At 43.1% G+C, this 18,414-nt stretch overlaps 1 protein-coding gene across 3 annotated transcripts in view; it reads right to left on the reverse strand.

Moving 5' to 3' along the window:
* Positions 1-5,884: 5,884 nt before the first annotated feature.
* The window catches only part of LOC122560245 (protein phosphatase 1 regulatory inhibitor subunit 16B-like), a 192,958-nt gene continuing 180,428 nt past the window's right edge, over positions 5,885-18,414 (reverse strand). For all 3 annotated transcript variants that reach the window (XM_043710731.1, XM_043710732.1, XM_043710733.1), the window contains 2 exons: positions 16,768-16,939; positions 5,885-8,060 (listed from right to left, as the gene is read on the reverse strand). In XM_043710731.1, the coding sequence (XP_043566666.1) occupies positions 7,551-8,060; positions 16,768-16,939 (682 nt within the window). In that variant the 3' untranslated portion in view covers positions 5,885-7,550. The remainder of the gene's footprint in view (positions 8,061-16,767; positions 16,940-18,414) is intronic.

Below are 18,414 nucleotides of genomic sequence, written 5' to 3' on the forward strand. Positions count from 1 at the left end.
TATATCACAGTTTCACTACCAGGATGAAAATAAGCAGAGAAGAACTGAATTGGTTAAAACCTTGTGCCAATATACTGTCCATAAAACAATCCCAGAAAAGGTCGCTGGTTAGAGTTTAGGCAGTAGGTCCACATATCATCTTGAGTTTAATTCAGTCACCTGAGTGAGGGTCAGAGACAATTCTGTATACCTCTTCACTTATTATCCCTGTTTGTTTTTCTCTACCATTCTTGCCTTTCCTAAAGTAATCTCTCTGCACTAGTACACGTCGATACATGATGCAATAGCCATCATGAGTATGCATGTTTGATCGGACTATCTGGTCTTTAACTACTCACCATTTTCATTTGTTCACAATGGCTGATGAGTTCCCCTCATGTCAACATCTGATTGTACAGGGCCAGATATTTGTTCCCAAGATTAAGTGAGACAAATTACCTTCCATGTCAGCTATAACTTTGGTGTTCACTTGACTATATTCACATCCGGTCAAGAAATATCTTTATTTTAAGATTCACAGCCGAGTTTTCAAATCCCTCCATTGCCTTGACTCTCCCTAACTGTAACCTCTCAATCCTCCAAAATATCTGTGCCCTTCCAATTCTGGCCTTTTGAGGATCTGCAGTTCTACCATCTTTACTATCAGTGGCTTACTTTCCCCCAAGTCCCATGCCATGTAATTCCTTTCCTACACCTCACTAAGTCCATCTTTGTCATTGAGGTCTACAGCACAGAAAAAAAGCCTATGGTTCATCGGGACTGTTCTGGTCAAAATTTAGCACCTAACTATTCTAAGATGCTCTTTAAAACCTCCCTTTCACCAATCCTTTAGTTCCACGACCTAAAATCTCCTTTGTGTTGCTTTCTGTCAGACTTTATTTCAAAATGTTACCCTGAAACACATTATTACATTAAGGTACTATATTTATGTTATTGTCCATTCTGTGTTACTACGCTGACAATACTTTAAAAAATGGTAATTTGTTTTGTAATGTTTTGAACATCCTGATTGGGGAAAGGCGGGCTATATAACTGCAAATCTATATTTCTTTATATCTGCCTTGTAAAACAGACCAGCTAAACACATCACACACCAAAAAAAAGACTGTAAAAGTTCAGTATTGGAAAGTAACAAATGAATCAGGAAAGGGAAGCTGGTTTTGGAGTACACATGATTCCAGTTTGCACTAATAGCTGACCCTTAACATTCTTCGAAATGAACAGAGGTACATAGATTCCTGTTAAGCAAGGGGTGGTAAGGTTGGTGGTAAATGGGATTGTACATTTGAGGTTATAATCAGTTCAACCACGATCCTGTTAATGGCAGTGCAGGCTGGAGGGGCTGAGTGACCTACTTCTGCTTTACTTAGGAAAACTGCTTACCACCTTCTGGGAGTGTGCAACCAAAAAAAAACCTGCAGCTTTGTAAGGATTTTATACATCCAAGACCAACAAAGGGTTCCTATATTTTAGCACAAACCACTAGGGCAGTTGACAGCTGGTGATTTGGTCGGGTAGAGACCTTACTAATTCACATTAACTTCCACGAGAGAGTGATACATCTTAACTACTCAGTGACAGGTTTATGATTTGCATATGCAATTGACAAGAAAAAAAAACAACAGATGAAACTGAAGTTAAATGGGAGTCATTTAGACTGATTTGATCCTTTTTAATATTAAGCATAAAATGAAACATAGACATTTATAAAAATATAAACAACATTCAGCACATATATATATATATATATATATATAACTATATACTGTACAGTTTTTATTTTATCAGAAGTTTCGGGTAGTTCCATATGATATACAATAAGGTCTTGCTCCAGTGCATAAAATAGCACATGCAACAACCAAAGTCGAAAGCAAAATCTGCAGAAAAAGGTGAAAACACAACTTGTGCACACACTGCTGACTCCAAAAGTCAAAGGCATTGACCCATTTCTGGAAAAAAAAAGCCACATGCTGCTCATGATAAAATACTAACCATGGACAATGAATTTATGCCCACCTGTTCATCTCCTCTTTAACACAAAAGTCACAAAGGCACCAACCTCTACCACAAAAAGTCCTGAATGGAATTACTGCCATTGTAAGCAGTATTGGGCACAGTAGTTAAATCATCAATTGAAGCATATTTGAGAGTAGCAATAGACCTTTCAACCCTGTGGGGCCATTAAAGAGAGCCTGATCCTATTATTAGCCAAATGTTTTTTCCATAGGACAACCAGAGAAATAGGCTCCCTTTGACAGCTTAACCTGGTTGAGTGAGCAATTTACACCCACTTGAATTACAAATGGTTGAAATAGGTTGCCTGTCTTGATTATTTTCCCTGAGGAATAGAACGTTAACTTAACCTTCTGACTTCTGTCCTGGTAAAACCTTTCAGGTTTGTGTCATTTATTAAACCACCAATGATGACAGGTTCGCACCAGTGGCACTAACCCAATGCAGCTTCAAAGTTTACAAAAAGCTGTACACTGGATACCAACATTAAATGTGTTCTTCAAGCCAGTACAACAGTACCTCATTGTGGTTGCAGTGTCATTACTGTGCGACATGATTAAACCATAAGCACATTTTAACCAGCGATAATCATATTCTGACAATCACCGATCATAGTACAACTACTATAGTTAAAGTTATATGGCATTTTTCACTTTTACCCCACCTTTAGTCAGAGATGGTAGGCTCAGTTGAAACAACTCATGCAATATCCAAATCTTTATCGATATATGTACGTTCCAAAATGAAGGGGGGGGGGGGGGGGGGAACTGTTACAATCTAGGAAGATAACCATAGCCCATTCTCTCCTTCAAATGGCTGGACAAGGGTTTACTCAATTTCCTGCAGCCTCTAAGAGGCTGAGGATTGAACCCAGGGACATTTGAGAACATAAGCACGTACAGCCTCTCAAACCTACCCCCCCATTCAACAAGATCATGACTTAACTGCCCCAAGGCCTCATCTCCTCTCCTGTGCCACCTCATTCTAGCCCTAAAACTGATATTTTAAAAACCTATCTACCTCCTCCAAATATTTTCAGTGATTGAGCCTCCACAACTCGCTGGGTTTGAAAATTTCAGACACTCACTACCCGCTGGATGATGTTTCTTTGCACCTCAGTTTTAAATAAATGTCCACTTATTCTGTAACGATGCCCCTAGCTTGAAAGACCCCACTTGTGGGAATGTGGAGTCATAGAATCACAGGGTTTTACTTCATGGAAACAGACTCTTTGGTCCAACTCATCCATGCTAATCATGTTTCCCTAGCTAAACTAGTCCCTTTTGCCAGAGTTTGGCCCATATCCCTCTAAACATATTCTCAATACCTACCCTATCAAGCTCCCTCAGACTTTTGCATTTATCAATAAAGGTTTTGTCCTTTCTCATTTAATATCGCTCTCCTATTTAATCAGGTGAGAGTAAAGTCACAATAGATTGATCATGAAACTTTGGGTTCAAAAGGTGCACTTTGTTTACTCTAGAGGGATAATCCGCTCAATGGCACCGTCCTACATATTAGCTTGAACAATGAGTGCTATTTCTCCACATCAGTTGTCTCCTCCAGTTTACCTGATAAAATGCCTCTCCATTTGCAAATTAAAAGCAGTTAAATTGTAAAGCTTTAAATATGATCATTGGAAACATAAAATGAACAACATTTGGGGCATTAACAAACACCACAGCTCTCAGTGCTGAGATTCTCCTTTGGCTTTTACAGCTCTCCAGGGTTAGGAGGGCATCAAGAATGGCAGAAAGGTGGAGGAGGTGGGGGGTTCTTTGCCAACTTGTCATTTCTTTGTTCTTCTCCTGCTACAATCCTGTGTCCACTCTGCCTAAGTCTCATTGACATCGCTGATGCCAGGAGAAATGTTCGGAGAGAATGGTTTTCCTGTTTCCCAGAGAGTTCCCTGTAGTTGATCAGGAGACACCCTGCTGTAACACTCCACTCTTGTTTGCCCTTGTATATATCAGCTCCTCCGTCTGACACCATCCCACTCTGTTGCTCTGTCAATTGATCAGAAACTAAGTAGGAATTTGAAGGTTTGTTTTTGTTTCATCTGAACATTAATCCTGTAAAACCTGCCCCTCCAGTGAGTCAATACCAATTGGAGTTAAGAATTTTTAGGGTCCAGGAACAAACAACATTTAGAGTTCCTCCACAGGATTACTCACCCACCCTATAACACTCAACCATACTGACACATCAAATCCCAGCAACTAGAAAAAACTAAGCTGCTACTCTGCAGTACTCCAGGGGGCACAGTGGCTCAGTGGTCAGCACTGCTGCCTCACAGCACCAGAGACCTGGGTTCGATTCCACCCTCAGGTGACTGTCTGCGTGGAGTTTGCACGTTCTCCCTGTGTCTGCTTGGGTTTCTTCCAGGTGCTTTGGTTTCCTCCCACAATCCAAAGATGTGCAGATTAGGTGGATTGGCCATGCTAAATTGCTCATAGTGTTAAGGAAAGTGTAGGTTAGGTGCATTAGCCATGGAGAGATATGGGGTAGGGATGGGTCTGGGTGGGATGCTGTTTGGAGGGTCCTTGCAGACTTGTTGGGCTGAATGGCCTGTTTCCACACTTTAGCGATTCTATGGATACTCAGTAACACTGACATCCAGTTCATTGATCCACTTTGGGTTGTAATAGGTGGATTATTACAGCTCATCAGTTCAAGCAGGGTGCCCGTATGTGGTGGAGGCCCCAAAGTATGCCCCTAACTGTATCAGACAGCTGACATACTGAGCACTTAGCGGTGAGCCAGTTCCCATAGCAAGAAATTGCAGCATCATAATTTTTATGTAAGTCATGCGTGGGACCTGGGCATTGTTGGCAAGGTCACCATTTGTTGTCCCTCCCTAATTTCATTTAAATGATTGATTCTCTCAACCATTTCAGAGGGCAGTTAATAGTCACCCATATTGTTGTAGGTCTGGAGTTACATATAGGCCAGACCAGGTAAGGAAGGCAAACTTTCTTCCCTGAAGAACATTAGTGAACCGGATCGACACATGGTCACCATTAGACAAGGTCAATATGAGTTTTTTTTTAAATAAAATTCTTATTTCATTATGGTTGGATTGAAACCTGGGTCCCTCGAACATTGAGTTCTGAAAAAGAGTCAGATTGGACTCTGAACATTAACTCTGTTTCTCTCTTTACAGATGTTGTCAGAACTGTTGAATTCAACCAGCATTTTCTGTATTTAGTTCTCACAGCATTAGCCTAGGTTTCTGAACTACTAGTCCAATGGCATTACCATTAAGACAACACACTGATTAACAAAGGGATTTGGAGGAAGCAGACCATTGAGTCCAGACCAACCCTGTGAAGAGCAGCCTCCCCAGACCCAGCCCCCCACCCCATCCCTGTAACCCTACATGTAGCATGGCCAAATACCTAACCTGCACGCCGCTGGACACTACAGGCAATTTAGCACAGCCAATTCGCCTAACCCTGCACGTCCTTGGACTGTGAGAGGAAAGAGTCGAAGAGTGTGTTGCTGGAAAAGCACAGCCGGTCAGGATGCATCCGAGGAACAGGAGAGTCGATGTTTTCCTTCATCTTCCTGATGAAGAGCTTATATTTGAAACGTTGGCTCTTCTGCTCTTTGGATGCTACCTGACCTGCTGTGCTTTTCCAGCACCACACTCTTTGGCTCTGATCTCCATCATCTGCAGAGCTCACTCTCTTCACTGTGGGAGGAAACTGAAGCACCCGGAAGGAACTCATGCAGACACGGGGAGAATGTGCAAACTCCACACAGACAGTCACCCGAGGTGAAATCCAAACCCAAGTCTGACGCTGTGAGGCAGCAGTGCTAACCAAAGTTGTTGGACCTTGAGAATCTGGTTAGTTATTACACTATGGCTTCAGGAAAGGGAGAGTAGAGGGAATTGTTGCAGATCAAGAATAGAGGAAGACACCTGTCTTGATTCACTCAGGTTTGGGTGGCAACGTCTCCTGTATGGGAGAATGCACAAGGTTAAGTGAGATGCTGGATAAAAAAAAAGAGGGGGACAAATTTACATCTGGATACCACAACTCACTTCCTCAGAACCTTCTGCAGTACAGTCACTCTAGTTTTGTAGGCAAACACGCCAGGCAACTTGCAGTCAGCAAGATTCACAACCAACAGTGTAATAACTAATCAGCGAATCTGATGGGACTGATCGGAGGGTGAAATGCCAGTCTAGGTGTCAGTTAGCTCAGTTGGCAGGATAGTTAATTTGTGATGCCAACAGAGCAGGCTCAATTTCCAAACTGGCTGAAGGTTATAAAAGCCCTGCCTACTCATCTGGGGCATGGTGACCCTCAGTGAAATTCACCACCGCTTGTCTCCTATCTCTCTCTCTCCAGTGAGAAGACAGCCCCATGGCCCTCTGGGACAATGGTGACTTCCAAATGTCAGCCAAGATGACTATGTCAAGTTAAGCTTTGAGTGTTACATTTGGATGTTTTTAACGCAGTGAAAATGTTGCCACGTGACCATACCAGATGATCACATGACATTCACAGTTGCTATTGTGCATGTTGCTATAATTCAGTTCCTTGTTCACCATTACACAGAATGTTATCCCTCCAAAATAATGGAGTTGGGATTGACAGGGAGCAGGATTTTGGTAGAACTGGGTTGCAAGCAATGCTGGTTTAAAGAAATACCGGACTCCTACATTGCTCTCCAACAAGAAGCAAAGTTGCCTCCAGCTGCAGTAGAGATGAAATGCACATGGGAAAGGAAGTGTTTCCCAGTCTAGGGCAAGAATGGCTTCAGTGAAGCAGGGCAGAGTTACTGGCTTCTAGCTACAAAAGCACAATTGACCACTGCAGGACCAACTTGGAAGTACTCAATATCCCTCAGTGACAAATGGGAAAGTGCTTCCATATCTTCTCATTTTCAGTTGCAGCTACCTCTGCACTATAAACCGCTGTTTCTCAATGAATCACTTCTCTCTCCAAGTCCCTGGAGAGTGCAATGTAGTCCCCTGAAGACAGGAGTAATATTGATGCTGGATTAACCTTAAATAGGACAAGCTCTACAACAGTTGCTCACATTAAAACAAAATGCAGCATTGTTCAATCTGGTGCTGTGCGAATTGTTTACTTTAAAAGAAACCATTCAAAATGGACAATCGTTTTCATAAACTGGTTACAGATGCTGTGAGTGCTGAACTGGCATTCAATTAAATACCAATGGATTAAAACTTGCTGTACATCTCTATGACCCTATGACTCTAAATCCTGCAGCATCGGAGAATAAAAAAAGGACAGTCCCAAATGAGTCAGAATATCTGTACAGTAATACAGTGCGGAATCCTTACCATACTGGTGGCCAGGAACTCCAAACAGTTACACAGTCATTCTCTCTTACCTTGCAGAATAAAGAACTCCATAAAGTTACAGAGAATTCAGCTGTCAATGAATTAAAATACTGCTTAAATTAACATCCTCACGTCAGTACTTCAATGTAGCAGCTACCAATGTGTAACCATCTCTGGCCCAAGTGCAATGTGTAACAGAACAGGTCCTTTCCTTTCATCACACAATCCTACAGCAGCCCTGTCCCTTAGCATCCGGTTCCTCCAACGGTGCCTTCAGTTTTAATAACGGAGGGTCCCCACTGGGCTGGTAATAATAGAGCGAGTTCCCATTGGGACTGACCTCCGGTGTCCTCGAGCCCACCGGGCTGCCTTTGGGCTGAAGCTGCTCACTTTCTAAGATGCTCCCCAGGCCGTTGGCCAGAGCTGCTTCCTGGGAGAGTTGCTTCTTCAGCTTGGCGGCCGCTCGCTGTCGCTTCAGCTCCGACAGCGTCTGGCTGCTCCTGTCCCTGCTGGGCTGCGGTGAAGGAGCAGGGCTGGAATTGTCAGGCACAGCCTGGCCGTTCGCTCTTTCTGGCGCCGGCGATATCCTCAAGGATTCCGTGTCAGACGAAGACCGTCGGGAAGTTGAGATTGAGAGTGAAGGACTGTTCTTTCTGCCAATATCTGCCGACTCTTCCACAGACCCAACTTGTTCCGTCACATCCTTTTGGGAGTTGGATGACAGACTCTGCATTTAAAACATGCATATTAATAATACCACAGGTTATTGCCTGTAAAATCTATAAAAAAAACAAACCCCCAAAAGTGACCTGATTTCCATAGTATTCCAATCGCCAGAGATGAAGGATTACACAGTGTATTAATGTGTATTGGCAGGGGAAGCAGTTTCAAAAATAACTTTCAAGGGTAGTCTTTTTCACACTGAGGGTGTGTGTATGGAATGAGCTGCCATAGGAATTGGTGGAGGCTGGTACAATTACAACATTTAAAAGGCATTGGTGGGTATATGAATAGGAAGGTTTTAGAGGGATATGGGGCAAACGGCACTAGATTAATTTAAGATATCTGGTTGGCATGGACAAGTTGGACCGAAGGGTCTGTTTCTGTGCTGCATGTCTCTACGACTGTATGACTCTAATTGAGAATTCCATCAATTCTTGAAAAGGAAATTTGCAGAGCTATTGCTGTAAAAGCAAGGGAGTGGAATGATTCAGGTAGCGCTGTTTATGGAGCTAGTAAAGACTTGATGGACTGAAAGGCCTTCTTCTGTGGTGCTCATTCTATTATATTTCCCTCTGGTTTCAAAGTGCTGACTAATCTTGGGATACAATTCAACAGTGAGAGGTTGGTGGTCATTATCAGCACTATCCAAGAGTAGAAGCAGCGTGGACAAATTCAATATTCATGACATTCCTGGGGAAATAATCCAGAGTGATTTTCCCCTGCTCATCCCCAGTTTAGAAACACTAATATTTCCAGCCCCATCTTGGTTGGCTCAGCTACTGAGAAGAGATAAGAAATTAAGCCTCAGCTGCACCATGTTAAACATAGAGCTGTTGGCGAAGCTTTTAGCTTGTCATCTTGTCTTATAAGTAGGCTGACTGATTCAGACTGACACAGCCCTGGAATAATCTATTGAGTTCTCCCAGGGGGCACAGTCAGAGGAACACAAGATTTTGACAATCATTGTCACTCATGCTAGCATAGAAGGGAGACTTGAAAGGAGCCTAGAGTTTTCCCATTTAAATGGACATTTCTATGGCTTAATTCTACAACATAGTACATCTCCTGTGTAGTTTGCTATCAGATAAATTGTTTTAACTGTGCTGCTACAAACCCTTATGGATTCAATGCTCTTTTTATTCTTGGACCCTTGACCTTTGTCCGTTAGCAAACTGATTTAGTGAACATCACCTTTTTCAGATCTGGTTAACTTTCCAAATCCGACATCTCAACAGTATTCAGTAAGAGAATGGTCCACGGTGCAACGAGACTGAATAAGCAATGGAGATAAACAAAAGTCAGCCCAAAGAGTGGGGGAAACTGTGCAGATTTTATTTGGAGGTGGATGTGACAGTCCAAGATGCAGGAATTTGTGAAAGAAAAATGCTGTCCTTGTGCTTTGGCAAGGCTAACAATTGTTAATTGACCTGGAGAGGGTGGTGATGAGCTGCCTTCTTGAAGCATGGCACTAGGGATTGGGGGTAGGAAGGGAGTGCCAGGTATTTGACCCAGTAATAGTGAAGAAACAGTGAGGAAAATCCAAGTAAGGATGGTGTGCGACTTGGAGGAGATGGTGTTCCAGTGCATTTACTGCTGTTGTCCTTCCAGATGGTTACGGTTGTGGGTTTGGAAGGAGCTACCAAATGGTGAGTTGCTGAAGTGCATTTTACACACACAGGAGTACTGTTGGTGGAGAGAATGATTGTTTGAAGTGGTGGATGGATTGCTGATTAAGTGAGCTGCTTTATCCTGCATGATGTTGAGCTTCTCGAATGTTATGGCAAGTGGAGAGTACCTCATCACACTCCTAATTTGTGCCTTTTGGAAAGTGGACAGACTTGACCTGATCTTACAGCCTCAGTATTTACATGCCTAGTCTAGCTACATTTATGATAAATAGTACTCCCCAGGATGTTAATGGTGATCCCTCCTTGTCCCATAAAATTTACACTCATGTGGAATGAAATGCTGTGTTAGAAAATAAATCCACAAAAGAAAAAAATACTGAGTGACATAATTGCAGAACATCAGGATTAATTCGACACCTTTAACGTTAGTTTGTATTATGGTTGCTTGCCACCTAGTGGAATGACTGAGAACCACAGCACAAAGGTCAATATCAAAGCATCAAATCTGAATGTGATGGGATATGACCATAATAGCTCAGATTTTCCGATGGCCAGTCATTATTCCCACATAATGGGAGTTGTGCAGGGGACCCTGTGGATCCATATCATAACAGACTCCTAAAGAATTGCCCTGGAAATTGAAGATTCCACTGGGAAATTTCTCAATGCTTGGAACCTTTCGAAGGTATCCATTTCAACTGGATGATTTTAAAGGTTCTGATGAAATTAGGAAAAGTTAGACTATTAAATATATCAACTAACTCCTGAGTACTCTATTCAGCTGACTCCATATTTACCGCACACACTGCCCCTCCCTGGACCAGTTACTGTTCCAGACCCTGACCTGACAACCTGGTCTCTTTTCTTAGAACCCATCACCCCTGTGCTTCTCCACAGCTGACACTCCCTTTACCCTGTTTGAGATCCAATATCCTTTCTCCCAAATTCCAGACCCATCCTCCCCTCCTCAGACTATGGACCTGCCCTTCCTCCACCCCCTACCCATTCTTCTGCTCCAGACCTGGGTCCTCCTTGTTCTAAACATAATCTACCTCCAAGACCCTTCCATTTGCTGCCAGACTGGCCCACCTTGGGACTTAATACCCATTCTTCCCTGACCCCAACCAGTCCCAATGCCCTGACCTAACCCCCAAGATTGCACCACTTATCTGGCCTCATTGCCACCTTGCACCCTACCCACCAATCACACTATCCCTCTATCCACTTGGGATACTACCACCTGCACCCTCCTTACCTGATATACTAGTCCCCTACACACCTGGCATCCCCTTTACCTGATACACTAGTCCCCTACCCACCTGGAACCATACCCTCCATTCACCCCAACCTCACACATACCTTCAATCGTGACAATTTGATGGCAGCTATCAAAGTGGAACTCTGGGAATCTGGACCTTTACACTTCAGAAACAGCAGCAAGCTGCTGTGAGAAGGGGTGGGGATTATCTTCCCCCTGACAGTTTTACTTTGCAAGTTAACTATCAGACTGGAAGTACTGCTCCGCACTCCTGAACGACTGCTGATCTGAATCCCCTATCAGGAAAACAGAGCTCTCTCCTCTTGTAAAAATGTAGGGTGGAACGATGTTTTGCAGAAGGTTGCCACTCCTTGGAAAATCTGGCCCACTATGTTTTTTTTTAAGTAGAGCCAGAAGAGTACTGAACATACTTTTACCGTCAAATATTGCTTTAAACATTTTAGTTATCTTTGTTTTGCATAGATATTTGGAGATCAATTCTTATTCTCCCACTAGGCAGATGCCAGGCTGGGTAGTATGTAAAATAGTCTAGGAATATTTATCCACTGCTTCCTGATATGTCCAATCTTAATTTTGATTGCTGCTGACAAAACCACCCCTTTCAAGGCCAAATTGATGGTTATGTTTATTCTGAAAGCGCTGTTGTTGTGTACCATGCCTTTAGAGAGAATACCTTTAAGGACTCCATGTGCTGTGTACATACAATGTTGTGACTCCGCTGCCTGTTGGTCTACTATGGGATTGTAAACTGCACACACAGATATCAGTTGGCTGCTGTAATGTTTGCTTCATAACTTTTAAAAGTGTTTTACTGTTTTAAATAAACTAACACACATAGTTAATAATTTCCTGATGATCACACCATTATTATGAAAGTGTCAATTTGGTCTCTCGGATTTTAAGTAATAATGGAATGGGTGGAAAGACCGTGAGCAATAGGAACAGGAGTCACCCATTCTGCCTCCTGAGACTGCTCTGCCACTCACTAGGATCATGGCTGTTCCAACATTCCTCAAGTCCACTTTCCTGCCCCTTCCCTATAACCCGTGATTCCTGACCGATCAAGAATCTAGCCATCTCAGCCTTAAATATATTCAACGAGTCTCTGTGGAAAAGAGTTCTAAAGACTCACAACCTCCTGAGTGAAAAAAATGTCTCCTCATCTCATTCTTAAATCGGTGACCCTTTATTCTGAGATCCTGGAGTGAAGGCAGGAGCACATCCATAGTCATTTTATTTGGCTATTATGGTTTGTTCTGCTCCCATTTCTTACATTCTTATTTAAAATATGTCTGTTTTAACCATGAAGGTCAGATCCGGTAATGTCATTAGGTCCAATTATCTATTTTAGAATCATAGATTCTCCACAATGTGGAAAGAGGCCATTTGGCCCACCAAGTTGTGCTCTGACCCTCCGAAGAGGATCCCACCCAAACCCAGCTCACAAGAACAAAGAACAAAGAAAATTTTACAGCCCAGGAACTGGCCCTTCAGCCCTCTATGCCTGAGTTGATCCAAATCCACTATTTAAACCTATTGCCCAATTCCTAAGTATCTGTATCCCTCTGCTCCCCTCCTACTCATGCATAAGTCCAGACGTACCTTAAATGAATCTATCGTGCCTGTCTCTACTACCTCTGCTGGCAACGCATTCCAGGCACCTACCACCCTCTGTGTAAAGTACTTGCTGCGTGTATCCCCCTTAAACTTTTCACCTCTTACCTTGAACGCATGACCTCTCATTATTGAATCCCTCACCCCGGGAAAAAGCTTATTTCTATCCACCCTGTCTATACCCTTCATGATGTTGCAGACCTCAATCAGGTCCCCCGCCCCCATCTCCTTTTTTCTAATGAAAACAATCCTGACCTATTCAACCTCTCTTCATAGCTAGCACCTTCCATACCAGGCAATATCCTCGTAGACCTTCTTTGCACCCCCTCCAAAGCGTCCACATCCTTTAGGTAATGTGGCGACCAGAACTGTACACAGTATTCTAAATGTGGCCGAACCAAAGTCTTGTACAACTTTAACATGACCTGCCAGCTGTTATACTCAATACCCCGTCCGATGAAGGCAAGCATTACATATGCCTTCTTGACCACTCAATCCATCGGTGCAGCCACCTTCAGGGTACAATGGACCTGAACTCCCAGATCTTTCTGCTCATCAACTTTTCCCAAGGCTCTTCCTTTTACAGTATAATTCGCTCTAGAATTAGACTTTCCAAAATGCATCACCTCACATTTGCCTGGATTGAACTCCATCTGCCGCTTCTCTGCCAACTCTCCAGTCTATCTATATTCTCCTGTATTTTTTGAAGTCCCCTATGCTTTCTGCTATTCCACCAATCTTCGTGTCATCTGAAAACGTACTCATCAGACCACCAATACCCTCTTCCAGATTGTTTATGTCTAACACAAACGACAGTGGTCTCAGCACTGACACCTGTGGAACACCACTGGTCACCTTTCTCCATTTTGGGAAACTCCCTTCAACTACTACTCTCTGTCTCCTGTTGCTCAACCAGTTCTTTATCCATCTAGCTAGAACACCTTGCACATCATGTGACTTCACTTTCTCCATTAGTTTACCATGGGGAACCTTATCAAACGCCTTACTAAAGTCTATGTTTATGACATCAACAGCCCTTCCTTCATCTATCAACTTGGTCACTTCCTCAAAGAACTCTATTAAGTTGGTAAGGTACGATCTCCCCCGCACAAAACCATGTTGCCTATCACTGATCAGCCCATTCTTTTCCAAATAAGAACTGATTTTATCCCTCAGTACCTTCTCCAGCAACTTTCCCACCACTGACATCAGGCTCACTGGTCTGTAGTTACCTGGAATATCCCTACTACCCTTCTTGTACAGGGGGACAACATGAGCAACCCTCCAGTCCTCCAGCCTCTCACCTGTGTTTTAGGATGTTACTAAGATATCTGTCAGGGCCCCAGCTATTTCCTCTCTCGCCTCCCTCAGCAACCTGGGATAGATCCTATCTGATCCTGGGGATTTGTCCAGCTTAATATCCTTTAGCCTATCCAACATATCTTCCCTCCTTATGTCAACGTGATCCAGAGTAATCAAACTTCTATCTCTAATCTCAACATTCATCATGTCCCTTTCCTCAGTGAACAGTGATGCAAAGTAATCATTGAGAATCTCATCCATTTTCTCAGATTCAACAGACAACCTTCCTTCCTTATCCTTTAGTGGACCAACCCTTTCTCTAGTTACCCTCTTGCTTCTTACATATGAAAAAAAAAGGGCTTGGGATTCTCCTTAATTCTGCTCGCTAAAATTATTTCATGACCCCTTTTAGCCTGCTTGATTCCTCCTTTAAGACTGGTCCTACTCTCCCAATATTCCTCTAAGGCCTGTTCTGTTCTTAGTTGCCTGGACCTTATGTATGCTTCCCTTTTCCTCTTGGCTAGTCGTACAGTTTCTTCTGTCATCCACAGTTCATGAATCTTGCCTTTCCTATCCCTTGTTTTCAAAGGGACATGCCTATACTGCACTATCTTCAACCTGTCTTTGAAAGCCTCTCACATATCAAATGTGGGCTTCCCTTCAAATAGCTGATCCCAATCCACATTTCCCAGTTCCTACTGAATTTTGATATGATTGACCTTGGCCCAGTTTAGTACTCTTCCCTTAGGACCACTCTCATCTTTGTCTACGAGTGTTCTAAAACTTACAGAATTGTGGTCACTATTCCCAAAGAAATCCCTCACTGCAACATCTACCACTTGGCCTGGCTCGTTCCCCAGTACCAGATCCAATATGGCCCCTTCCCTCGTCGGACTATTAACATACTGCTCTAGAAAACATTCCTGGATGATCCTTACAAATTCTGCTCCATCCAGACCTCTGACACTAAGTGTATCCCAGTCAATGTTGGGAAAATTATAATCTCCCATCACCACCATCCTGTTGTCTCTACATCTTTCCATAATCTGTTTACCTATTTGTTCTTCTACTTCACGCTCACTGTTGGGAGGCCTGTAATACAGCCCCACCAATGTAACTGCATCCTTCTTATTTCTCAGCTTCACCCATAATGCCTCACTGCTCAAGCCCTCCATAATGTCCTCCTTTAGCACAGCCATGATATCATCCCATGCTAACTTCATGATCCCTACAGTCTCTAGTTTCCACCTCACTGTCTACTAGTCTTCTGTCTGGTTCCCATCCCCCTGCCACATTAATGTAAAACCTCGCCAACAGTAGTAACAAAAACTCCCCCAAGGACATTAGTTCCAGAGTGGACCATCCAATTTGTAATAGTCTCACCTTCCCCAGAACCAGTCCCAATATCCCACAAATCTGAACCCCTTCCTCCTGCACAATCCCTCAAGCCACGTGTTCATCCTGCCTAATCTTTCATTTCTACGCTGGCTAGCACGTGGACCTCACTACCTTTGAGGTCCTCCCTTTTAACATCTTTCCGAGCTCCTTGAATTCTGCTTTCAGGACATCTAATTTTTTACTTATATCATTGGTACCTATATTCACTACAACAACTGGCAGTTCACCCTTCCCTTTTAGAATGTCCTGCACTCGATCGGTGACATCCCTGACCTGAGCACCTGGGAGGCAACATACCATCCGGGAGTCCTGTTTTTAAGCCACAGAATGACCTATCTACACCCCTCACAATAGAATCCTCCATGACTATGGCCCTACGAGTCTTTTTCCCACCCTTCCGAACAGCAGTGCCCGCCACGGTGCCATGATCTTGACAACTACTGCCCTCCCCTAGTGAGCCATCTCCCCCAACAGTATCCAAAACGGTATACCTGTTTTGGAGGGAGATGACTGCAGGGGATACCTGCACTGCCTTCCTACTCTTTCATTGTCTTTTGGTCACTCATTCACTGTCTCCCTCAGCAATTCCATCCTGCGGTGTGACCAGTTCACTAAACGTGCTATCCACGACCTCCTCAGCATCGCAGATGCTCCACAGTGAGTCCATCCGCGGCTCCAGAGCCGTCATGCGGTCAAACAAGAGCTGCAGCTGGACACCATTCTTCCAAGTGTAAGAGTCAGGAATGTCAGCCACTTCCCTGAGCTCCCACATCAAACAAGAGGCACATGCCATGGGACTGAGGTCCCCTGCCATTGTAAACCTTAGCTTTATATCAACTAACTAAAACCAAATAATGCACTTAAATATATGAAAGAAAAGAAACAAAAAAGTTTGCCATACAGAATCCTTTTCTTCTGGTTAGGGTGTGGAGGGGGACAGGAGGGAGTTACTACATGTGTAGTACCTTGGGTTTAGCCGCTGCCCAAATTTACACTAAATCCTTACCTTTCAGGCAACCTTCTGGTCTCCAACGTCACCTCCGCTCTGTCTCCTGCTGCTCCCGGACAGGGAAAAAAAACATATCCAATCCCCATTGCTAATCCAGCTAGCCTGCTTATCCCTGGGCACTTTGGGGCGATACAGGGCTTGGCCAATCCACATTACCTGCATATCTTTGGATTGTGGGAGGAAACCCAGGCAGACATGGAGAGAATGTGTAAACTCTACACAGTCATCCAAGGCTGGAATCGAACCTGGGTCCCTGACGCAACAAGGCAGCAGTGCTAGCCACTGAGATACCATGCCACCCTTCAAAACTTGATTTTAATTCAAAACATGAGTGTGAGAGAGAGGGCCAGGGAGTGGGAAGTGCTAAACCGATCAAGAACATTAGCAGGGGACATACAGACAGACAGACAAGGGCTTAGTTTAACATCACATTCTGGTGGACGATAGCCCCGACAGGTAAATATTTTAGCTAAAGTTTTACCGGGGTCACATTCTCCTGATCTTTGTAGGAGTCTTTATCTTCTCCGTCACTGCCTGCGATTTCCTTTTCCATTTCCTTCTGTCCCATCTGCTGCCAGATAATTGCTTCCTGCTCGCATTCTTTCCTGTACAAATTATTTCGGTCCGACACACTGGCTCGCCGCACCACCGTCCTGAAAGGAAACAGGATTCCGGCATTACTATTTGCACCAAGTTTCAAATTGGAGCTATCCTTGGTCTATCAGGATTGTTTCAACTCACAAATACATACTGTGCACACGCTGGGGCTAATCCAGTCCTTAAATTAGCACACAGGACACAAGCTTGGTGTTCTTACTTCCTACACTTTAAGGAATATTTACAGTCGTTTAGTAGTACACGAATTGAGTATTGCTGAAAAAGTCATATTTCATCAAAGTTTTTCATCTTTCACTCTTTAAGACAATTTGCAATAAATACCAAAACAAAGAGTAACAATATTTTTACACTATATGAGAAGTGACAGTTGATTGATTGACAAGTGTATTTCAATTGATCAATGTCAGTGCTTAATTACTCTTTAAATGTATCTTTGTTATATCTAACCTACTGTGCAGGGTGACAAACTCCACTTTCCACTATAAACCTTACAGCCTGAAAAACACACATTAACCAATACACTGTTTCCTTTCATTCAGACAAATTTGTAACTATGTTGTTACTGTCCATTTTCTTCTTTAACTTTTCTCACAAGTCCATAGTGTGGCATTGTATTGAATGCCTTTTAGAAGTCCATGTACACCATATCAATAACACTACCCTCATCAACCCTCTCAATTACCTCTTCAAAAGACTTCAGCAAGGTAGTTTGTTACAATTTTTCCTTAACCGACATTTTTCATGTGACTATTAATCCGATCTCATGTAACAGAAGTTTCTCCACCACAAAGTTAATCTGGTTGGTCTATAATTGCTAGGCTTCTCTTTATAATATTTTGTGAACAAGGACATAAATGTTCAAATGTCCGGCTCCTCCTCTGAGGCCAGAGATGAGCGAAAGGTTATTGGCAATGTCTCTACAATTTTCACTCTCACTTCCTCAATCTTATTGGATGTATCTCATCTAGTCCTGGTTACCTTATCAACTTTAGGTTTTGACAGCTAACCTGTACCTCTTTTTATGTGTTTTAAGTTAAAAATCACACATCACCAGGTTAGAGTCCAACGGGTTTATTTGAAAGTACAAGCTTTTGGAGCCATGTTCCTTTGTCAGGTAGTCAGTGGGGCAGGATCATAGGACACAAAGTCTATAATAAAAGGTCAAAGTGTCAGACAACTGATGCAACAAAAGTTGTATGACACTTTCATCTTTTACTATAAACTCTGTGTCCTATTATCCTGGAGGAGAAAGTGAGTATAATAAAAGGTCAAAGTGTCAGACAACTGATGCAACAAAAGTTGTATGACACTTTCATCTTTTACTATAAACTCTGTGTCCTATTATCCTGGAGGAGAAAGTGAGGTCTGCAGATACTGGAGATCAGAGCTGAAAATGTGTTGCTGGAAAAGCGCAGCAGGTCAGGCAGCATCCAAGGAACAGGAGAATCGACGTTTCGGGCATAAGCCCTTCTTCAGGAATGAGGAAAGTGTGTCCAGCAGGCTAAGATAA

The sequence above is a fragment of the Chiloscyllium plagiosum genome, chromosome 20, assembly GCF_004010195.1.
Source record: "Chiloscyllium plagiosum isolate BGI_BamShark_2017 chromosome 20, ASM401019v2, whole genome shotgun sequence".
Taxonomy (NCBI): domain Eukaryota; kingdom Metazoa; phylum Chordata; class Chondrichthyes; order Orectolobiformes; family Hemiscylliidae; genus Chiloscyllium; species Chiloscyllium plagiosum.